Source organism: Oncorhynchus kisutch, linkage group LG11 (assembly GCF_002021735.2).
Source record: "Oncorhynchus kisutch isolate 150728-3 linkage group LG11, Okis_V2, whole genome shotgun sequence".
In the NCBI taxonomy this organism is placed as follows: Eukaryota; Metazoa; Chordata; class Actinopteri; order Salmoniformes; family Salmonidae; genus Oncorhynchus; species Oncorhynchus kisutch.
The window spans coordinates 40,015,189-40,040,513 of NC_034184.2; the positions used below are offsets into that span (position 1 = coordinate 40,015,189).

The 25,325-nt window shown below is 40.0% G+C and overlaps 1 protein-coding gene across 19 annotated transcripts in view; it reads right to left on the reverse strand.

Annotated features, from left to right (window-relative positions):
• LOC109899695 (baculoviral IAP repeat-containing protein 6) overlaps nucleotides 1-25,325 on the reverse strand; it is a 140,948-nt gene that overhangs the window by 114,732 nt on the left and 891 nt on the right. For all 19 annotated transcript variants that reach the window (XM_031835772.1, XM_031835763.1, XM_031835766.1 and 16 more), the window contains exons 2-3: nucleotides 22,158-22,339; nucleotides 14,143-14,280 (exon numbers count right to left, since the gene is read on the reverse strand). In XM_031835772.1, coding sequence (XP_031691632.1) covers nucleotides 14,143-14,280; nucleotides 22,158-22,339 — 320 coding nt within the window. The remainder of the gene's footprint in view (nucleotides 1-14,142; nucleotides 14,281-22,157; nucleotides 22,340-25,325) is intronic.

A 25,325-nucleotide genomic window follows, 5' to 3' on the forward strand; every position in this document is an offset into this window, starting at 1 on the left:
ATGGCTAGTTAACAAGCAAACTTTCAGGGGATAAACTAGAGGACTATATACAAATACTTTGATTTGGTAGACATCTATAGTGGTGGTGAAGGTAGTATGACTGAAAACTTTACTAGAACGAGGACTTGTCAATGTCGAGCTCTTTCCAAAATTTTGTTGCAAAGCTAGCTACATACCTGAAGGTACCTGTCCATTTGGCATCTGAAATTACATGATCATTGAGGTTTACTGATCATGAAAATAATGCAGTTACTGTCTGTATAACTACAAGCTAAGTGTGTGCAATTGTTTTGCATGGAATAAACCAGAAATGTATAGTTCTGACTACACTCAATATGACATTTAAACCAAATAGTTAACATTTATTTAACAATCCCTTGAAATAAGCACAAAGCTGTCAATGGTTTTAGTGGAGCTGGGGTTCTCCTTGTCCCCCAGTGGCCAAATCAAACGCATTGTGACATAAAACGAACTACAGTGCTCAAAAAAATAAAGGGAACACTTAAACAACACAATGTAACTCCAAGTCAATCACACTTCTGTGAAATCAAACTGTCCACATAGGAAGCAACACTGATTGACAATATATTGCACATGCTGTTGTGCAAGTGGAATAGACAACAGGTGGGAATTATAGGCAATTAGCAAGACACCCCCAATAAAGGAGTGGTTCTGCAGGTGGGGACCACAGACCACTTCTCAGTTCCTATGCTTCCTGGCTGATGTTTTGGTCACTTTTGAATGCTGGCGGTGCTTTCACTCTAGTGGTAGCATGAGACGGAGTCTACAACCCACACAAGTGGCTCAGGTAGTGCAGCTCATCCAGGATGACACATCAATGCGAGCTGTGGCAAGAAGGTTTGCTGTGTCTGTCAGCGTAGTGTCCAGAGCATGGAGGCGCTACCAGGAGACAGGCCAGTACATCAGGAGACGTGGAGGAGGCCGTAGGAGGGCAACAACCCAGCAGCAGGACCGCTACCTCCGCTTTTGTGCAAGGAGGAGCAGGAGGAGCACTGCCAGAGCCCTGCAAAATGACCTCCAGCAGGCCACAAATGTGCATGTGTCTGCTCAAACGGTCAGAAACAGACTCCATGAAGGTGGTATGAGGTCCCAACGTCCACGGGTGGGGGTTGTGCTTACAGCCCAACACCGTGCAGGACATTTGGCATTTGCCAGAGAACACCAAGGTTGGCAAATTCGCCACTGGTGCCCTGTGCTCCTCACAGATGAAAGCAGGTTCACACTGAGCACATGTGAGAGTCTGGAGACGCCGTGGAGAACGTTCTGCTGCATGCAACATCATCCAGCATGACCGGTTTGGCAGTGGGTCAGTCATGGTGTGGGGTGGCATTTCTTTGGGGGGCCGCACAGCCCTCCATGTGCTCGCCAGAGGTAGCCTGACTGCCATTAGATACCGAGATGAGATCCTCAGACCCCTTGTGAGACCATATGCTGGTGCGGGTGGCCCTGGGTTCCTCCTAATGCAAGACAATGCTAGACCTCATGTGGCTGGAATGTGTCAGCAGTTCCTGCAAGAGGAAGGTATTGATACTATGGACTGGCCCGCCTGTTCCCCAGACCTGAATCCACTGAAGCGCATCTGGGACATCATGTCTCGCTCCATCCACCAACGCCACGTTGCACCACAGACTGTCCAGGAGTTTGCGGATGCTTTAGTCCAGGTCTGGGAGATCCCTCAGGAGACCATTCGCCACCCCATCAGGAGCATGCCCAGGCGTTGTAGGGAGGTCATACAGGCACGTGGAGGCCACACACACTACTGAGCCTCATTTTGACTTGTTTTAAGGACATTACATCAGTTGGGTCAGCCTGTAGTGTGGTTTTCCACTTTAATTTTGAGTGTGTAATTTTGAGTGTGATAAATTTGATTTCCATTGATCATTTCTGTGTGATTTTGTTGTCAGCACATTCAACTATGTAAAGAAAAAAGTATTTAATAAGAATATTTCATTCATTCAGATCTAGGATGTGTTATTTTATTGTTCCCTTTATTTTTTTGAGCAGTGTAGATCATTAGAAAGTAGCTTGCTTTACAACTAATTGCTCAGTCTCAGTAGAAAATGGTAGGAAGAGCATGAGGCTTTCTCTACAGCCTACAGGCTGGAGATAAAATGTATGACAATGTAATGAGATAGAAACTTGTTACATCATGCAGGTTTTTCTGATCAAATAGCCTAACCTAAATGGCGACAAATAAAATAAAAGAAATGCGCTGACATGTTAACACCATATTCTAAAAACAGGACAAGTCAAAGTGAAATGGACAATCAGGCTACTCACATCAGCGGTCCACAAGTTTCATGAGCAGAATTTTCATGATCAGTGGTTTCAAGTTTGTATCCATACATTTTTGTACGAGGTGATCATAGCGAAAAAATTAAATAATCATGCATTTCCCGGGGTGTAAACAGATTGCAAATAGGCTCAGGATATTTCCTCCTGATAAAGTTGGGTAGCTGATATTCACTGATAGGGATCATACTTTTTCCCCAGCCCCAGCTAACACATCTGACACCAATAATAAACTAATCATGATATTGACTTTAGAATGCAATTAGTTTTGCCCCGGTCTGGACCGACCTTGACCCAAACATAGATGTCGATAAATGACATAATTTCAACTTTCATTAATAAAAAATACATTTCAACGTCTGGAATTGTGTCTTAACTTTTCCTTCAGAACCTAAATTGAACTGCGCTTCAACGTATTTTAGACGGGATTTTTCAGCTTAATTTTGCTTACTGGGACTATTCTTGTTGGGGCTGCAAGAATCAAATCAAAGTTTTTGTCATGTGCGCCGAATACAACAGGTGTAGGTAGACTTTACAGTGAATTCCTTACTTACAGGCCCTAACCAACACCTATTGTTTTACTTAACAATTGCGCTATTAGGAGAACAATAGATAAGTAAAGAAAAAAAGAAAAAAAGTAAAAAGACAGTGAAAAATAACAGTAGCGAGGCTATATACAGTAACCGGTTAGTCAGGCTAATTAAGGTAGTTTGTGCATGTAGGTATTGTTAATAAAGTGACTATGCATATATGACAAACAGAGTAGCATAAGATGTTACAGGTTGATGTCCTTTTAATAGGATATTCGTGACCTAGTCTAATTTATTGTCCAAAGATTGGCGAGTAATATTGACGTAACAGCCGCATTTCCCACTCGCCTTCTGCGGATCCTTACGAGGCACCCCGCTCGTGTCCTCTGTACCTCGTTCTCTTTCCAATAACGGGGATGTTGGCCTTGTCAGGTGTTAGTAGTATATCCCGTGCATCCTGCTTGTTAAAGAAAACATCTTTGTCTAATCCGAGGTGAGTGATCACTGTCCTGATATCCAAAAGCAATTTTTTTGCAGTAAGATATGGTAGGAGAAACATTATGCACAAAATATGTTGCAAATAACGCAAACAAAAAAAAACACACAACAGCATAATTGTTTAGGTGCCAGTAAAACTTGTACCATTTCTTCCGGCACCAGGACCAGCCCTGCATAATTGTATCCGTAAACTGACAGTTGATAGTCAGATTGGATGATACTCATGATCGGGAAAAACAGAAGCGTTTTAATAAGCCTAAATATAGGTTGGCAGAATACCTACCTGAACATTCTCATTGCAAAAAAGCTGCAGATTAGGAGCAGCGTCCTTAGGTGAGCATGTCTGTAACCAGGTTTCCATCCAACCTTTTTATGTGAGTAAAGTTCAAGTTTAAACGATAAACTAAACGATATCTTAACCGCCATCGATAAGAAACATTACTGTGCAGCCGTATTCATTGATCTGGCCAAGGCTTTCGACTCTGTCAATCACCATATCCTCATCGGCAGACTCGACAGCCTTGGTTTCTCAAATGATTGCCTCGCCTGGTTCACCAACTACTTCTCTGATAGAGTTCAGTGTGTCAAATCGGAGGGTCTGCTGTCCGGACCTCTGGCAGTCTCTATGGGGGTGCCACAGGGTTCAATTCTTGGACCGACTCTCTTCTCTGTATACATCAATGAGGTCGCTCTTGCTGCTGGTGAGTCCCTGATCCACCTCTACGCAGACGACACCATTCTGTATACTTCCGGCCCTTCTTTGGACACTGTGTTAACAACCCTCCAGGCAAGCTTCAATGCCATACAACTCTCCTTCCGTGGCCTCCAATTGCTCTTAAATACAAGTAAAACTAAATGCATGCTCTTCAACCGATCGCTACCTGCACCTACCCGCCTGTCCAACATCACTACTCTGGACGGCTCTGACTTAGAATACGTGGACAACTACAAATACTTAGGTGTCTGGTTAGACTGTAAACTCTCCTTCCAGACCCATATCAAACATCTCCAATCCAAAGTTAAATCTAGAATTGGCTTCCTATTTCGCAACAAAGCATCCTTCACTCATGCCGCCAAACATACCCTTGTAAAACTGACCATCCTACCAATCCTCGACTTTGGCGATGTCATTTACAAAATAGCCTCCAATACCCTACTCAACAAATTGGATGCAGTCTATCACAGTGCAATCCGTTTTATCACCAAAGCCCCATATACTACCCACCATTGCGACCTGTACGCTCTCGTTGGCTGGCCCTCGCTTCATACTCGTCGCCAAACCCACTGGCTCCATGTCATCTACAAGACCCTGCTAGGTAAAGTCCCCCCTTATCTCAGCTCGCTGGTCACCATAGCATCTCCCACCTGTAGCACACGCTCCAGCAGGTATATCTCTCTAGTCACCCCCAAAACCAATTCTTTCTTTGGCCGCCTCTCCTTCCAGTTCTCTGCTGCCAATGACTGGAACGAACTACAAAAATCTCTGAAACTGGAAACACTTATCTCCCTCACTAGCTTTAAGCACCAACTGTCAGAGCAGCTCACAGATTACTGCACCTGTACATAGCCCACCTATAATTTAGCCCAAACAACTACCTCTTTCCCAACTGTATTTAATTTTAATTTATTTATTTATTTTGCTCCTTTGCACCCCATTATTTTTTATTTCTACTTTGCACATTCTTCCATCGCAAAACTACCATTCCAGTATTTTACTTGCTATATTGTATTTACTTTGCCATCATGGCCTTTTTTGCCTTTACCTCCCTTCTCACCTCATTTGCTCGCATTGTATATAGACTTGTTTATACTGCATTATTGACTGTATGTTTGTTTTTACTTCATGTGTAACTCTGTGTCGTTTTATCTGTCGAACTGCTTTGCTTTATCTTGGCCAGGTCGCAATTGTAAATGAGAACTTGTTCTCAACTTGCCTACCTGGTTAAATAAAGGTAAATAAATAAATAAATAAGTTGGCCAAAATAAATATCACGACAGGCCTGATGGAAACAGCAAATTTGTCAGTTAATTAAAGCTAGGGATAAATAGCGTGCCCAATTTCAACTTCCTGTTACTCATGCCAAGAATATAAGATACGAATATTATTCATAGATTTGGATAGAAAACACTCTGAAGTTTCTAAAACTGTTCGAATCATGTCTGTGAGTAAAACAGAACTTATGTAGCAGGCAAAACCCAGAGGACTAACTGTTCAGAATTATTTATTTTCTCTCTCTGTTCCCTATATTGTCTTTGCCATTGGATATTTAATAGGAACCTATTTTCAGTTCCTACCGCTTCCACTGGATGTCGCCAGTCTTTGGAATATGGTTGGAGGTTATTCCTTTGTGCTATGAAGAAGTAGGCCAACTCGGAACTGGGGATACTTTTGTGAGATGTGAAAAGCAGTGCTGGTTTATTTTCTTTCCTGTATTGAATACAGATTGCACCGTATACAATTTGATCGATTATTAACGTTTAAAAATACCTAACGTTGTATTACAAAAGTAGTTTGAAATATTTTGGCAAAGTTTATAGGCAACTTTTGAAATATTTTGTAGTGACGTTGCGTTTTTGTAAGCCGTTTTTTTCTGGATCAAACACGCTTTATAAATGGACATTTTGGGTACATATGGACGGAATTAATCGAACAAAAAGAACCAATTGTGGTGTTTATGGGACATATTGAAGTGCCAACAAAAAAAGCTTGTCAAAGGTAATGCATGTTTTATATTTTATTTCAGCGTTTTGTGTAGCGCCTGCTATGCTAGCTCCTTTGTTTACGGCTGGTGCAGGCTATCAGATAATAGCTTCTTATGCTTTCGCTGAAAAGCATTTTTAAAATCTGACATATTGGCTGGATTCACAACGAGTGTAGCTTTAATTGAGTATCTTACATGTGTGATTTAATGAAAGTTTGAATTTTATAGCATTTATTTTAATCTGGCGCTCTGCATTTCCCCCAGCAATTGGCCAGTTGAGACGCTAGAGTCTCGTCTATCCATAAGAGGTTTTAACTTCTTAAATGTAAAAAAAAAAATAAAAAAAATAAAAAATAAAAAAAGATCCCACCTTGTCGAGTGGGTCTAAAAGGTATCATGTGAGAAATCGGTGGAAAGTTGCGTCATAATGCGGCACACCTTGCGTGCTGCCGCAGCATTCTGTGACACATCATTTAATCGTCAGCCAAGTTATTGGTAGTTTGACCACCAGAGGCATCTTTGAGAAGCATTTGATAGTATTCCACAATAGCATTAATAGAGAATTTAAACCCTTTTTGTAATAACATAGTAAATGGGATTGATTAAGAAATTTGGCTTAATTAATTAGATGAATATTATGGTATTTCTAGTCAGAAAAAACAAAAACCTCAGGATTTAGGATGGAAAATACGGCGCTGTACAACACGAGTGTCGGGAGGAGCTACAGCATTGGAGGACTCTAAAAGGTTTGTCTTCATTAAACAACTTCGTTCCAATATTTCTGTAAATCAGTGATATTTATTCCCAATTCATTATGGATCCATAACTAAATCAACATCCGCATTTTGAAAGATTATTTTTTTATCAACGAAATGTGTTTTTGTTTATTAGGCTACTGTGCAGTCTACAATACACACTGTAGTAAACATGGGAAAGTGCCTAATTCCTTACATAAGGGAGAGCAGACCATGTCTGTACTACAGAATGCAGGGCACCAGGGAGACCGGTGTTATTTCATAGTTGTGACGTCTTCACTATTATTCTACAATGTAGAAAATTGTAAAAAATAAAATATAATTCCTTGAATGAGTAGCTGTGTCAAAACTTTTGACTGGTACTTGCTTAATTAATTTGATTAATATTATGTTTTTTCTATTCTAACTAAAAACCATCTGGGTTTCCATTAGGGTGGAATAGAAAATATGGCGCAGTACAACATGACGGTCAGCAGTACAGTACTGGGCTATTTAGGTGAAGAAACCCCACAGGGCACAAGTAGGCTGTCCTTGTCAGTAAGAATTTGTTCTTAAGTGAATTTCCTCGTTAAATAAAGGTTACACTAAGAGCATAGCATTTCTGCGCCCTAATTTTCTAATTCTTGTCTAACTAATACCCAAACAGAGATTCAGTGAAAATAAAAATCTCATTGCTTTATCAAGACCAGTCCCCATGCTTTCCTCAGAGCGAAACTGTGCTAAAATAATTGTAGGCTTTTGCTTTAACTTCAATATACTCTTTAAATAAATAAGACCTACACCATTTTTAACAGGTCAACACTAGTGAGACTCATTTTGCCTATGGTAGGCCTACAGTATATCGGAAAATATTTTCTCAATGACGTGACTCTCCGCCAATAATTACATTTAGAGGATTGGAGGACTCTAAATTAATATCTAAAAAGGGGCATTTTCCGTTAAATATTCTCACAGATACTAAGGGGCTTTTATATCATTCTAAATTAATTAATAATCATCGCTTTGTTTAAAAAGTAATGATATTTTGGAAATTTAGTTTTCATTTAACACAGTGAGCAAGAAAAAGGCATTCTCACTCATTTGTAAATAAAGGCAATTTGTTATTTAGAAATATTTATTTCTGGAGAAACCTAAATTGGTTATTTAGCAGACATCACTTGCTTCATGAAGATGATGAGCGCTTGGAAAAGGCTATCTGTAATCTGCTGGCATCACGGCACAACATCAACATCGCTCTAATTACAGTCAGAAGACAGTTGAAGAAACTTGTGTAGACTTAAGGAAAGAACATTAAGCATGCGTGTTCGCTTGTTTTGTACTGTTCTGTAGTTTTGACTCAATAATTCGTCAGGACAAACATAGAACTTGGCGTCCTGCAGGCCCAGATCAAAGCTGGCAAGACATTCAATAACGTCATCTTCATAGACGAATCAACCATGGCCCTCGAGAAATTTGCTCAAAATTGCTGTAGGGGAAAAAAGGAAGATCAAGCAAGCAGAGTCCCAAGCATCCGCTCAAACTCCATGTGTGGGGGGCAATTTCTGGCCAGGGACCAGGCCCATATTTGATTTTTGGTGGTAACTATTTACAAAGCAAAAGGTACATAAAATATTGTAGCTTACACCTCACAGGCTATTATGTGTTATAATATAATTCACTCTTGCCTCCTTTTTCAGTTATCATGGCTCGAGATGTCTTTGAGGAATAAATCAACAAGAGATGTACTGGACCCTATGTCAGAGAGGTGTTTCTGTGTACACATAGTTTCTTTCAAGGTAGGATTATAGCAATATTTTGTTACGTTTAGGCCTATTTACATGTATATTTCTATTATTGTACCTAATTTTGGCTGTTAGGCTAAATTTATTTTTTTCTTCTCCAAATGCAGACAATGACGCCCGGGTTTGCATTGCAAATGAGGGCATAAACTGGGTCAAGACACCAGCAGAGTAAGTAGACCTTTATGTAGTCAAAATAAAAGGTTAAAAAACATATTTTAAAAAGACTTGCAACAGTATATCAAAAAAATATTTTGTTCATCTCCACATGTAGGTCTCCAGATTTAAACTCAATCGAACTTGTTTGGCATCAACTGAAAACATTAATCCGTAACTCCGCCAAGCAAAGATAAACTGGTCAAGGCCATCAAGATGTTTTGGCTAGAGAAATTGACGATACAACAAGACAACAAATACATTGATCATCTCAGCAAGGTTTTACCTGTGGTCGTGGAGCTGGGTGGAAGTGCGACTAAAATGTAGTTTATATAAACATCCGCATTTTAATTACTTTTTTCTCGTTATTTTATTTATTAACAAAAGCATGAAGATGTTGCTGAAGACATACTGTACTGCTGTTTTCAGTTAGAAATGTAGCACTTTAGAGTAGTTAAGCATCGAATACATTGCGAGGTTGAGGGGTTTTCACAACAGTAGCCGGGTTACAAAAAGTCTATTGTCCTGCTCATAGGAAACATTTGCATGATGGGCTACACCTGCTACAGTCGTGAGAAACAAGCGTTTGAAAACATGTTTGCAAAATGCCTCCAGTTGTCCATCACTACTGTAAATAAAACACATCATCTTGTTTCCATTCTTTATTGTGTCAAAATGTGTATCTACCTTTCCAATTACTTTTAGAGATTGTGATTTACAAATGTGCGCTTTTAAATATTAGGTACATTGTTGTAGTTCGAACGTGCAGACTTTTTTTCTTCAAATGATTGTTTTATGTAGGATGCTACATTTTTGACCAGTTGCAACTAAGTTGGCGAAAAAGAAAAAAAAAACTCCTACTTCTATTAGGCTGTTAAGCCTCATAACCTATCTCAGCTAGTTAAGTTGTTTTATATATCTCTAGGCTCCGAAGAAAGACTCCAATTAAGCCCTCTTGTTGTTTGTAAAGTCAAATAAAAATGAAAGATTTTGTTGAAATTAATTTCTCAACCTACACCAGTCTTCTCCATCTGTTGGTGTGCAACACTTGCATAACAAGCTATATTTTCAGCACCAGCCACGGCTCTCCTCCTATTGATTGTGCTGCGGTTGCTGCCAGTTGTTTTAAATTGAACCTTTATTTAACTAGGCAAGTCAGGTAAGAAACCATTCTTATTTACAACGAAGGCCTACCCTGGCTAAACCCGGATGACGCTGGGCCAATTGTGCGCAGCGTCATCCCTTTGTTGGCAATGACAGAGGTCAAACGTTGTGGACAGGTGTCTTTTATACTGATAACAAGTTCAAACAGGTGCCATTAATACAGGTAACGAGTGGAGGACAGAGAAGCCTCTTAAAGAAGAAGTTACAGGTCTGTGAGAGCCAGAAATCTTGCTTGTTTGTAGGTGACCAAATATTTATTTTCCACCATAATTTGCAAATAAAATCATTACATCCTACCATATGATTTTCTGGATTTTTTTCTCTCATTTTGTCTGTCATAGTTGATGTGTACCTTTGATGAAAATTACAGGCCTCTCATCTTTTTAAGTGGGAGAACTTGCACAATTGGTGGCTGGCTAAATACTTTTTTATAAGCCCCACTGTACATATAGTTGAAGTCGGAAGTTTACATAATTAAAACTAGTTTTTCAACCACTCCACACATTTCTTGTTAACAAACTATAGTTTTGTCAAGTCGGTTAGGACATCTGCTTTGTGCATGACAAATAATTTTGCCAACAATTGTTTACAGACAGATTATTTCACTGTATCACAATGCCAGTGGGTCAGAAGTTCACATACACTAAGTTGTGCCATTAAATAGCTTGGAAAATTCCCAAAAATTATGTCCTGGCTTTAAGAAGCTTCTGAGATGATATCAATTAGACATCATTTGAGTCAATTGGAGGTGTACATGTGGATGCATTTCAAGGCCTACCTTCAAACTCTGTGCCTCTTTACTTGACATCATGGGAAAATCAAAATAAATCAGCCAATTGTAGACCTCCACAAGTCTGGTTCATCCTTGGGAGAAATGTCCAAACGACTGAAGGTACCACGTTCATCTGTACAAACAATAGTATGCAAGTATAAACACTATGGGACCACGCAGCCATCACACCGCTCAGGAAGGAGACGCGTTCGGTCTCCTGGAGATGAATGTAATATTGGTGCAAAAAGTGCAAATAAACCCCAGAACAACCTTGTGAAGATGCTGGAGGAAACAGGTATAAAAGTATCTATATCAACAGTAAAACGAGTCCTATATCCACATTACCTGAAAGGCCGCTCAGGAAGGAACAAACAACTGCTCCAAAACCGCCATAAAAAAGCCAGACTAAAGTTTGCAACTGAACATGGGGACAAAGATTTTGAGAAATGTCCTCTGGTCTGGTGAAACAAAAATAGAACTGTTTGGCCATAATGACCATCTTTATGTTTAGAGGAAAAAGGGGGAGGCTTGCAAGCCAAAGAACAACATCCCAACCGTGAAGCACTGGGATGGCAGCATCATGTTGTGGGGTTGCTTTGCTGCAGGAGGGACTGGTGCACGTCACAAAATAGATGGCATTATGAGGCAGGAAAATTATGTGGATATATTGAAGCAACATCTCAAGACATCAGTCAGGAAGTTAAAGCTTGGTCGCAAATGGGTCTTTCAAATGAACAATGACCCCAAGCAAACTTCCAAAGTTGTGGCAAAATGGCTTAAAGTCAACAAAGTCAAGGTATTGGAGTGGCCATCACAAAGCCCTGTTCTCAATTCCATATAACATTTGTGGGTAGAACTGAAAAGGCGTGTGCGAGCAAGGAGGCCGACAAACCTGACTCATTTACACTAGCTCTGTCAGAAGGAATGGGCCAAAATTCACCCTACTTATTGTGGGAAGCTTGTGGAAGGCTACCCAAAACATTTGACCCAAATTAAATAATTTCAAGGCAATTCTACCAAATACTAATTGAGTGCATGTAAACTTCTGACCCACTGGGAATGTGATGAAAGAAATAAAAGCTGAATGAATAATTCTACTATTATTCTGACATTTCACATTCTTAAAATAAAGTGGTGACCCTAACTGAACTAAAACAGGGAATTTTTACTAGGATTACAATGTCAGGAATAGCGAAAAACTGAGGTTAAATGTATTTGGCTAAGGTGTATGTAAACTTCCGACTTCAACTGTATCCACACACACAAACATATATATTTTTTTTTTCTCTGAGAACATTACCTGTGTGTAGGTAGATGTGGAAAGATGGATACAAATTATTTGTTGCAAGTGGTGGTGGGGGGGGGGGGGGTTCACACCTAGCTCAGCTATTAGACAATTCTATAGTAAAGGTTGAATAGTCTATTGTTCAGCTAATAGCCCATTCTCCTACTCTTGTGAAAAACTACTAATAATACTTTTCCCCCTTTCCACATAATGATTCCAATTGATAAAGTGTTTTTAGCCACAGTCGGCCCCAACTCAATACATTTGGGCACAGTCGATAGCATGCTGGACTTCGGGCTAGAATGTTGAGAGCTCGAAACCTGCTCATTTCATTACATTATTATGCCGGTCTCAGAGTAAATAGTGTCATTCAGTACTCTTGTGGGCATGCTGGCAGGATGTAATGTTTTTCATTCTGTATATATGAAAAACAAAATCAGCCTTTACTTAAATCATGTTTCTAGTCTATTGCACAGTTACAATGTGGAATCATTGATGTCACAGGAGCAGGAGTGGTAAACACTGTTGATGTATATAATTGTAATACATGCATGCAGACACGGCATCAATCAAATAATGGAGTTTGATACACCTGGTATTGGATATGACAGAGAAGAGAAAAAAAACTTGCTAAATAATAATTTTCGTAAATTATCTTTATGACAAAAAAATATGCACAATCGTTTGTCTCTACATTAACTAACATTTTCCTCTCAATTGTACATGTTTTTTTGCTTGACTCATTACGACGTTATAACTACTGACATTTACATTTTGTCAGCCATCTTTGCTGAAGTCACCAGGGTCAGGTGGCTCGTGTCAAATTAGTCATTGAAACCACCCTTATCTTTTTATATGATTGGTCATATAAAAACCTTGGGACCCAAATGCATAATGAGTTCTGTAACTCCCGCATGTGGTGGTCTGGAGCAATGAAGCCGTGACGCTGGGTACCTCTAGGTCCTGTGATGTAAGCATGCAACTTTTAAAGGAGGAACCACAGTATGCACACATATTGATATAAACTTGGAGTCACTCAATGACTCGTTGTGTGGTCCTCCAACTACAACTCGGGAAAGCATGCAGTTTACAAGGTTACAGATTAAATAAGTTATGACGAACTTCACAGGGTGTTGAAAGCACACGGTGGTGAACTTGATGCTGCTTTCCAATAAATATAGAGGGGGTTATTCTGGTGAAATGATGCTAGATACTTGGCTGCCGTTTGACAAACACATAATGAGATTATGGACAGAGAATTTGAAAGCTACACTCACACTGTTCGAACTGTTGGCTAGAGCGCACTGGCCAACCCCAGAGAGGGTACATTTGCTATATAATGCAACATTTGTCACAAAAATAAGTACATGTTCAATGGGTTATCTTTTTATTTGGGACATGGGAATTTAACAGCAAAAGTTATTTTTATGTGCACTACGTCATCACTCACACCATTTTCTCCACAACAAGTCAATTTGATGGAAACGTCTCGTGGGAAAATGAGAATCTGTCACCAAATTAGATGAAAGCTGATCGGGTGACGACATGAAGCGTGTGGACAGAGAGATACAGCTTCACTATCCATTCAGAGCAGCAGAATCAACGTAGGCCTACAGCCTGCCATTCTCTTTACAGGCAGTTGAGTTATTTAGACCATGTGGAACCAAATGACTGAGAAAGATGCGTGTCGGTACCCGAAAATTGCGATTTTCCCAGTCACAGATCATTAAAAATAAAAAAAATACTCTGATCATAACCGTATCCAGAAGATTGCCCATATTCGTTATGACAACCGTTTTGTCCGACAACTCAACACACCCCTATTGCTAACGAAGATGTTAATCTCGGTCACATAAAATGGCTCACATCAAGTGTGTCTTTCTGAACAGTGTTATCCCACAAAATGCATTTTGGAAATGATATATTACATTGTCTGCTTCATTACAGTAGTTGCATGTTCAATAATATGAGAGGATAGGCTTGCTATTGTCCCGTCTTTTAAGCTCTTAAAATATAAATGTACCCATGCACGGTATTTTATGCTGGTCACGTCATTTTACAGTTTGGAACTAATTTAACCATTTGTTAATTGGTTAATCGGCAGCAACATTTATCGAAATGTGCATCCGTTGTTAGTAGGAAAGTTGTGACATGGTTCGCCTCCTCCCAGAGCCCTGAGTGTGACTCACCTTGGCCACTTTGTGATTGGCTGCAGTCTCATGTGAGGTATTCTTCAGTCCTTCTTTGAGTTGAGTGATGAAGATGTCATAACCTTCTGTGTTGGACACATCTACCTTCTCCAGGCAGGCCGAGAGCATCTGCTGAGCCTGCAGGGAACACACACACAGATCCACACTCACCATAGGACAGAGATACAATAATTGGTTTACTGATGGAACCGAAACCTTTTTACAGAAGACCGTATGCCAATTGTTAACACTGGCAAAAATGCCGGGGGACTCATTTGCTTTCAGAAATAAGCATTTTCAAAACGCAGACAATCAAAAAAATCTGTTTCTCAAACCATTTCACCTGCATTTTATATTGAGAGTCAACAAGGTGTCGAAAGCATTCCACAGGGACGCTTGCCCAATGTTGACTCCAATGATTCCCACAGTTGTGTCAAGTTGGCTGGATGTCCTTTGGGTGGTGGACCGTTCCTGATACACAGAGGAAACTGTTGCGCGTGAAAAAACCAGCAGCGTTGCAGTTCTTGATACACAAACCGGTACTCCTACTACCATACCCCATTCAAAGGCACTGACATATTGCCTTATCCATTCACCCTCTGAATGGCAAAGATTCACAAGCTATTCCTCAACTGGATTTAACAAGTGACTTCAATGTAGGATCATAGCTTTCACTTGGATTCACCTGGTCAGTCTCATGGAAAGAGCAGGTGTAATTTTCATCAAGGGACAGAGAAGTGCAACGCCATTTGGCCATCATCCACACAAGTAAATTATAAAAATAAAATAAAAAACACAACAATTTCAAAGACTTAACCGAGTTACCATACATAAGGAAATCAATCAATTTAAATAAATTCATTAGGCCATCCCTAATCCATGGATTTCACATGACCGAGAACAGATATATGCATCTGTTGGTCACAGATACCTTAAAAAAGTTAGGGGCGTGGATCAGAAAACCAGTGAGTATCTGGTGTGACCACCATTTGCCTCATGCAGCGCAACATCTCCTTCGCATAGAGTTGATCAGGCTGTTGATTGTGGCCTGTGGAATGTTGTCCCACTCCTCTTCCATGTCTATATGAAGTTGCTGGATATTGGTGGGAACTGGAACACGTGGCAAGTCAAATTCAAGGATTTGAGTACTTCGTCAAGCACTAATATTTATTTTCAAGGCCCATCAATTTGAAATAGTTTGTATTATGCAATTGTTTCTAGTTGCAAGCATAAGGCAGAATATTGCCACAAAAAAACAACTTAGTATTCATCACTACCAAAGTTCTACTCAATAATACGCATTTGACTACATACATGAGTGGTACAGTGGGGCAAGAAAGTATTTAGTCAGACACCAATTGTGCAAGTTCTCCCACTTAAAAAGATGAGAGGCCTGTAATTTTCATAGGTACACTTCAACTATGACAGACAAAATTTGAAAAAAAAATCCTGAAAATCACATTGCAAATAAATTAATTAAAAATTCTACAAATTATGGCATTTGGTGCCTAATCAGTCAGTTCTGTACCTGAGAGAGGCAGTGTGGGTGGAATGAGCGAGCTTGCCTGGCAACCAGAGAGCGAAACACGTGAGGAAATAAAACTTTAGTCTGCCTGGAAATGAATTAATAGACCAATATATTAACATATTTGATAATTAGGTTCTCCTCTCATTTTAACCAACTTGAGAAAATGTCAAATTTTCAAGGTTTTCTCCAGTACTTGAATTTTACTTGTGTCAAAATCAAGTACTTTAAGCACCTTGTGCGAACCCTGTGAATAACAAGTCAATCCAAAGCATCCCAAACATGCTCAACGGGTGACATGTCTGGTGAGTATGCAGGCCATGGAAGAACTGGGACATTTTCAGCTTGTGGAATTGTGTACAGATCCTTGCGACATGGGGCTGTGCATTATGCTGAAACACGAGGTGATTGCTGCGGATGAATGGCAAGACAATGGGCCACAGGATCTCGTCGCGGTGTCTGTGCATTTAAATTGTCATCGATAAAATGCAAGTGCTGTTTGTCCGTAGCTTATGCCTGCCCATACCATAACACCACAATGGAGCACTCCATTCACAACAATAACATCAGCAAACCACTCGCCCACACAACGCCATACACGTGGGTGTGCGGTTGAGAGGCCGGTTGGACGTACTGCCAAATTCTCTAAAACGACATTGGAGGCAGCGTATGGTAGAGAAATAAACATTAAATTCTCTGGCAACCGCTCTGGTGGACATTCCTGCATGTCAATTGCACGCTCCCTCAAAACTTCAGGCATCTGTGGCATTGTGTTGGGTGTTAGAGTATCCTTTAATTGTCCAACACAAAGTGCACCTCTAATGATCATGCTGTTTAATCAGGTTCTTGATATGCTACACCTGTCAGGTGGATGTATTATCTTGGCAAAGGACAAATGCTCACTAACAGGGATCCCTCAACTTTTGTGTACTAAATTTGAGAGAAAAGCCTTTTGTGCATATGGAAAATGTCTGGGATCTTTTATTTCTGCTCATGAAACATGGGACCATCACTTTACATGTAACGTTCATATTTTTGTTCAGTGTTGCTTACAATGAAAAAGCAAGACAATATCTTTACAGTTTTGGAAACGTCAGTGTTTTCTTTCCAAAGCTGTCAATTATATGCATAGTCGAGCATCTTTTCGTGACAAAATATCTTGTTTAAAACAGGAACGTTTTTTTAATCCATAAATTAAAAGAGCGCCCCCTATATCCAAGAAGTTAACAAACTATAGTTTTTGCAAGACGGTTAGGACAACAAAGTCATTTTCCCAACAATTTTTTACAGATGGATTATTTCACTGTATCACAATTCCAGTGGGTCAGAAGTTCATACACTAAGTTTACAATGCCATTAAACAGCTGGGAAAATTCCAGAAAATGTTGTCATGGCTTTAGAAGCTTCTGATAGGCTAATTGACATCATTTGAGTCAATTGGAGGTGTACCTGTGGATGTATTTCAAGGTCTACCTTCAAACTCAGTGCCTCTTTACTTGACATCATGGGAAAATCAAAAGAAGTCAGCCAAGACCTCAGAAAAAAAATTGTAGACCTCTGGTTCATCCGTGGGAGCAATTTCCAAACGTACAAACAATAGTACACAAGTATAAACACCATGGGACCACGCAGCTATCATACCGCTTAGGAAGGAGAAGCGTTCTGTCTCCAAGAGATTAATGTAATATTGGTGCAAAAAGTGCAAATCAACCCCAGAACAACCTTGTGAAGATGCTGGAGGAAACAGGTATAAAAGTATCTATATCCACAGTAAAACGAGTCCTATAGACATAACCTGAAAGGCCGCTCAGCAAGGAAGTAGCCACTCCTCCAAAACTGCCATAAAAAAGCCAGACTACGATTTGCAGCTGAACATGGGGACAAAGATCGTACTTTTGGAGAAATGTCCTCTGGTCTGATGAAACAAAAATAGAACTGTTTGGCCATAATGACCATCGTTATGTTTGGAGGAAAAAGGGGGAGGCTTGCAAGCTGTAGAACACCATCCCAACCGTGAAGCACCGGGGTGGCAGCATCATGTTGTGGGGGGTGCTTTGCTGCCGGAGGGACTGGTGCACTTCACAAAATAGATGGCGTCATGAGGAAGGAAACTTATGTGGATATATTGAAGCAACATCTCAAGAGATCTCGGGGACTTCCAAATGGACAACGACCCCAAGCATACTTCCAAAGTTGTGGCAAAGTCAAGGTATTGGAGTGGCCATCACAAAGCCCTGACCTCAATCCCATAAAAAAATTGTAGGCAGAACTGAAAAGGCGTGTGCGAGCAAGGAGGCCTACAAACCTGACTCAGTTAACACCAGCTCTGTCAGGAGGAATGGGCCAAAATTCACCCAACTTATTGTGGGAAGCTTGTGGAAGGCTAACCGGAACGTTTGACCCAAGTTATACAATTTAAAGGCAAATTCTAATTGAGTGTATGTAAACTTCTGACCCACTGGGAAGCTGAAATAAATCCATCTCTACTATTATTCTGACATTTCACATTCTTAAAATAAAGTGATGATCCTAGTTGACCTAAGACAGGGAATATATACTAGGATTAAATGTTAGGAATTGTGTATTTGGCTAAGGTGTATGTAAACTTCCGACTTCAACTGTATATTTCATCAGAGTAGAGAAGTGCAACTGAAGCACAAAATTATTCCTTTTACATTCATGATTTGGAGCGAAACCTGACAGAAGCAGAGCAGAATTTACAGTAAGAAGCTATTTAGATCTATGTTTACAACATGCAGCAAGAGTTTCTGCATTTTTCAAGCAGAAAGGGAAAGACTCACTGTGTTTTGTAAATGCAGATCTAAATGGCTTCTTCCCGCAAACCGCATAAATCATTCACAAATGTGTTCCATTAAAAACATTCTTAAAAATGTGTCCTGTAAAATGTAAAACTAGAAATATGAGTGACTTTACAGAGCATCATCTAGTAACAGAATTATCCACTGATAGCTGGCATGGAGAGGCAGTCACTACTCATTAGGGAGAGCCGCCTTGGAGTGATGGGGCAGATCAGACAAGACAAAGCAGGCAGGCAGTAATAGACTGCTGCAGAAGAGGAGAGGAACAGCCTGGGCAGATCAATAATACTTGCAGCACAAAGTATACACAGCCACACCAGGAAGCCGCCCACAGGGGTTATTAAAGGCACAATCTGTAATTTCAACCAGTCTGACCGTGCCATGTAACCACTGTCAAAGTCATAGACTGAGCTATGGATGCAAGAATAAAAAATAAAATAAAAAGCTTCACTCTGCAGGTGGGCCAACAGGACAAAAAAAAAAAAAAAACTGTTGCATATACACTGACTCTGCGTGCATTGAACGCAAGAAAAGTGACAATTTCACCTGGCTAATATTGCCTGCGAACCTAGATTTCTTTTAGCTAAATATGCAGGTTTAAAAATATATACTTCTGTGTAAAGATTTTAAGAAAGGCATTGATGTTTATGGTTAGGTACACAGTCCTTTTTCACGAATACGCACTGCATCGATTATATGCACAAAAAAAATGTATTTATTTATTTAACTAGGTGAGTCAGTTAAGAACAAATTCTTGTTCAGGGGCAGAACGACAGATTTCTACCTTGTCAGCTCGGGGATTCAAACTTGCAACCTTTCAGTTACTAGTCCAACGCTCTAACCACTAGGCTACCCTGCCGCCCCCACACGCTAGATAAACTAGTAATATCATCAACCGTGTGTAGTTAACTAGTGATTATGATTGATTGTTTTTTATAAGATACGTTTAATGCTAGCTAGCAACTTACCTTGGCTTACTGCATTCGCGTAACAGGCAGTCTCCTCGTGGAATGCAATGTAATCAGGTGGTTAGAGCGTTGGACTAGTTAACTGTAAGGTTGCAAGTTCGAATCCCCGAGCTGACCATGGTAAAAATATATCGTTCTGCCCCTGAACAAGGCAGTTAACCCACCGTTCCTAGGCTGTCATTGAAAATAAGAATGTGTTCTTAACTGATTGTTATAAAGACTTGAAATCGGCCCTTATTAAATCGGCCATTCCGATTAATCGGTCGATCGCTATTACAAGCATAATGCTCTATCGATTGAGCTACAAAAGACCACCTACAAACTGAGCTACAAAAAGGTCTCGACTGTGAGGTACAACTAATCCTGGAATATAGGCTGTTTGTGCTCAGATCTATTAACCGCCTGTGGTGATGATTAAAAACAACATCAGTCTCTGAGGAATGAGGGAGAAATGTCTCTGAATACATAGGACTGCCTACTGTCTGTGAGCAAACCGCACTAGATAGCCCGTAACAATTTAAAGCAAAAAAGTGAGACATGCAGCACATAAACAGCCAAAGGTCATAAAGCAAAGTAAGCCTTGCTTTGAAACCAACGATATTGCAACAGTCAAGGGTTACAACAATCCATCTAGTACCGGGGTCAGACCCCCCTTTGCCTCCAGAACAGCATGAATTATTCAGGGCGTGTTCCACGGGAATGTTGGTCAGTTGCTGCAGATTGGATGGTGGTACATTCGTGCTCGGTAAACACTAGACACTGTCACTTGGAACTGATTTCCTTGTGTTTTTACAGTATTATGTCCAACAAAGAAAAAACTAATGTTTTGCTCAGAAAACTTGGGGGGAAAATAAAAACTACACGCTAGCCGCCAGTTGGGGAAATAGGGTTGGGTGATGTCAACCTTTGTCCTATCGTGATTATGTACCCATAAAACATTGTGATATACGGTGCTATTGCTCAATCTTAGACTTTTCCTTTTATTAAAAATACAAAAAAAAAAATACAAAAAAAAAAAAAAAAAAATTGATGCAAAAACCGTTGGCTATTGAGCGAAAGCCAATGATGCTGGACGAATCATTACCAAAGGTAATGTTGTTGAAAACCTGGCCAGAGGTCAATTGCAGGCAATGGCAAATATTTTCTAAAGTTCCTTTCTGGTGGAGCAGAACAGGTGTCTGTGGCATGCACATGATGGAGCAATAACTGATGAGGAACACATAGTGTTCTACCGTAGTGAGCTAGGTTATAGGCCTACATCAAGGGCTGGACATAAACAGTCTACTGTCTTCAGAACTGGATAATTCCTTTATTTGAATTTTAAAATAATAAAAAAGGTGTGATTGAGAGTAGCCTATGCTATAGATTTTCGTTCTGCTTATTTTTTAAAGCCACAAAAACGTGTGTTTTATTTTCTGCTGCGTCTGGCCTACATTCCTCTCCAGAGTTCGAGTTCTGTGGGTTTTATAACATTTATTGAAATAGGCTATAAAATAGGAAAAGGCAAATTATCCAGAATGTCACTTGTGTGCTGCCCTGATGTGTGCTCAGATGGCAGCTTTTTACTGTGTGGCGCCAGTTAAGTTCAAATAAGCTAAACCATTGTCTGTCACATCACAATGTCGTCACCATCAACGTGGTCAATCATCATGGATAAACGATGCTATCATAATATTGCCGAACCGTACTCTGAAATTATAATTTCTGTCTGTGCATCCCTTTCAGGAAAAGGTTGGAATACCACAATGGGGTTAAGCGCAATTTTCTGTAGGCTATATTGACTAATTACAGGGGGAAATGCTGTGTTCAAATAGTTCAATTTAGAAAGTTAGTGTAACCAGGTGCTACAAATACCATAGGTAAGAGATAAAGAACATGAAACAAGGATGAGTGCCATTTTTAACTATTTCAGGGGCGTAATGGATTGATTCCTATCTTGACAGTTGCACACGTAGCACTTTTTTACACAAATCTGTGGCACTTGCACAGGCCAAGCATTGTCATTCAGATATAAATACATGGGAGTGGTGGATTCTCCACGTTTAGCATGTGTGTTCGCTCACGGTGGACCAGTCTTTCTACATTTCTAAGCAGACCTGTCGAAGGGATTGTGTGATCTTGAAGCTAGGTAGACAATGCTTGCAGTAGTGTGACATAATTCAATTATCAATATCTGTATCCTAATTTGCACTCACAACAGTAAGAATTTGGGCTGTTAACAACACTTGTATCGCAATATTTTTTCCGTGGTAAAAATGAAAACACAAAGCAGACCTAACTCTTAACCTGCTGTATGTACAATAGTGTGCTATAGCTTGGAAGATAAATACATTTGACTCCGGAAAACAATAAAGTGATCTTAATCTTAACATAATGCAGTAGAGCTGTTTTCCTTAAGAAGTTAACACACAAACAGATTTTTCCTGCCACGATACTGAGTATTATGATGCTAACATCGTCACGGCCCTATTTAGAATGTATTAAGAAATACATTTTTTGGTTGTTAGATGCAGCCAAAGTAGCAAGTTACCTGTTTTTGAACATTGTTGTTCGTTGTGTGTGGTACTAGAAGACAATTGTTAAAGATACAATATGATGGTTAGTGATTCTATCAATGGGTTTAAAAAAACTCAAATGTGAGTTTGGCAACTTTTCCAAGTGCTATGTACGAGTGTGTCATGCTTCAGTGGCTGGCTCTCTTACCTCTGTAACAGGCAGCTCTAGCTGGACCATGTCCTCTGGTTTGGCCACGGGGGCCTGCAGGGCTGTGTCCAGCAGCAGGATACCGTTCAAGTCCTTTCTGCAGCCCACTGCGTAGTCGTCCACGAAGAGGACCTTGTCTACCGCAGGGAAGTACTGACACCTAACACGGCCTCCAGGTTTAGCTAGGAACACAAACATCAGGGTATTAGAGTAGCTACTAAGAACTAGCATTAGCTGTACTTTTGTCAGATTATAACTCCATCATGTTAACCAGATAATAAAATAGACTTTTAAGTTAGTCTTTGAAATATTGATTTACTAAACTGCAAGTTGCTTGTTACGTTCACAATATTTGCACAGAAATATGGAAACCCTATTAATATCTCACAAAACTTGATTTGTTTCAATTATACCATCTCCTCAAAAAATAATGTTTTATTGCCCTATCCTTATCCTAGCCTTATTATTGTTACTGTAAAGATACTTACAATGAAAACAATTTCCCAAACAACCCTTAAGACTTTTGTAGCATCTACTATGTTACTACCACTTCATTATGTGCTGTAATGTAAAATGCTAGGGTAATGCTAATTCAACCTGGTTCAAGCTAATCACCATTCCTATTATTCTGGGAAACAAGGATGAACAATTGGCTACATACAGTGCATTCGGAAAGTATTCAGATCCCTTGACTTTCTCCACATTTTGTTACTTTACAGCCTTATTCTAAAATTGATTTTTAAAACATTTCTCAATTTAAACACCCTATAATGACAAAGAAAATACAGGGTCAGAATTTTGTTTTACAAATGTATATAAAAACAGAAATAGCACATTTAAAAAAGGATTCAGACCCTTTACTCAGTACTTTGTTGAAGCACCTTTGGCAGCGATTACAGTCTAGAGTCTTCTAGGTTAAGACGCGGCAAGCTTGGCACACCTGTATTTGGGGAGATTCTCCCATTCTTCTCTGCAGAGCCTCAACATTCTGTCAGGAAGGATGGGGAGCGTCACCACACAGCTATTTTCACTTCTCAAGAGATGTTCGATCAGGTTCAAGTCTGGCCTCTGGTTGGGCCGCTTAAGGACATTGAGACTTGTCCCGAAGCCACTTCTGCGTAGTCTTGGCTGTGTGCTTAGGGTCGCTGTCCTGTTGGAAGGTGAACCTTCTCCCCAGTCTGAGGTCCTGATCGCTCTGGAGCAGGTTTTCATCAAGGATCTCTATACTTTTCTCCCTTCATCTTTCCCTCGATCCTGACAAGTCTCCCAGTCCTTGCTGCTGAAAAACATACCCACAGCATGACGCTGCCACCACCATGCTTCCCTGTAGGGATGGTGCCAGATTTCCTCCAGAAGTGACGCTTGGCATTCAGGCAGGCTGTCATGTGCCATTTACTGAGGTGTGGCTTCCATCTGGCCACTCTACCATAAAGGCCTGAATGGTGGAGTGCTGCAGAGATGGTTGTCCGTCTGGAAGGTTCTCCCATCTCCACAGAGGAACTCTGGAGCTCTGTCAGAGTAACCACCAGGTTCATTGTCACCTCTCTGATTTAGGACCTTCTCCCCCAATTCCTGTTAGCCGGGCGGCCAGCTCTAGGAAGAGTCTTGGTGGTTCCAAACTTCTTCCATTTAAGAATTATGTAGGCCACTGTGTTCGTTGAGGACCTTAAATGCTGCAGAAATGTTTTGGTACCCTTCCTCAGATCTGTGCCCCAACACAATCCTGTCTCAAAACTCTATATGCAATGGCTTGGTTCTACCTCATAGCTTGGTTTTGCTCTCATAGCAAAGGGTCTGAATAGATCAGTTTTTATTCATTTACACAAAAAATGTAATACCTATTTTCGCTTTGTCATTATGGGCTATTGTTTGTATCTTTATGAGGATTTGTTTTTATTTAATACATCTTAGAATAAGGCTGTAACAAAATGTGGAAAAAGCCAAGGGGTCAGAATACTTTCCGAATGCACTGTACAAACTTTATAAGTCCAAACTCAGAATCAAATATGCTTCCCAAAAATAACGTTGTTGTGACAGCACATTTATTTTGAGTGCCTATTTTCTGCATTTATCAGAGTGGCCAATTTCAGTGTCCATGCAAACAGGCTTATTACGGAAATCATTATTCTTGCAAAGCATGTCAACGTTTTAATTTAACTATTATATTTATCTGACAATACACCATCGCATTGTTGTGTGCATGTAACCTTACTCTCTAATAATTGCATTATTGTGTGCATACAACGCAGTGTTAACCAAACTCAGACCTCGGGACCCCAAGGGATGCATGCACGTTTTGGTTTTTCCCCTAACACTAAACAGCTGATTCAAATAATCAAGCTTTCATTATTTGGATCAGATGTGTAGTGCTAGTGCAAAAACCGTCATCCCACAGTTCCTCCCACCAGCCAAGTCTGCATTCAATGTAGCTACAGATGGGGGGTCACGTTGAAGAACAAACACTAATACTTTCTATTGTTTGGCATTGTCAAATATAAATTGTCACAAAAACTAAAGCCAAGCCTATTCACTTTCGTCACCCATTTTCCACACAAAATGTTACAGCTACAATACTAACTTAACGTTATTAGCTAACGTTAGATTGCCAACAGGCATTGCATACTTTATTGTTCTGCGTAGTAGGAATAGCTACACGTCATAACCTTTCTAGCCAACTAACGTTACCTAACTAGATCAATATTCTACAACAAACTAACGTTACCTAGCAAGCTTGCTAACATTTACTGCGACACATGTATGCACGGTGCTGGTGATCATCGATTAATTTACATCTTAGCTAGCTAACTGTATTAGCTATGTAGCCAACTAGCGAATGTGACTTCACATTGTCAGTAATGTAAACTAGCCTTCAAACACTTTCTTTGTAGATAGCTATCTAACATAGTTAGCCAGCAATCTCACAATGCACATTTTGCTTCCATGGCCCAACACAGCCAACGAAACGAGTTAGCTCACTAGTAATGTTAGTGTCATCACAATTAACTAGGTAACTACCACCGAATACAATCTAACTAGGTAACTAACATTAACGTTAGATATCTACATGTTACTTACCCTATTCATAGAGGCTACATATTTAAGCAAGATAATGTGCCTAACTAGTTAGCTATTATGACACTTAACGATTGATTGAATGTTGACAAAACG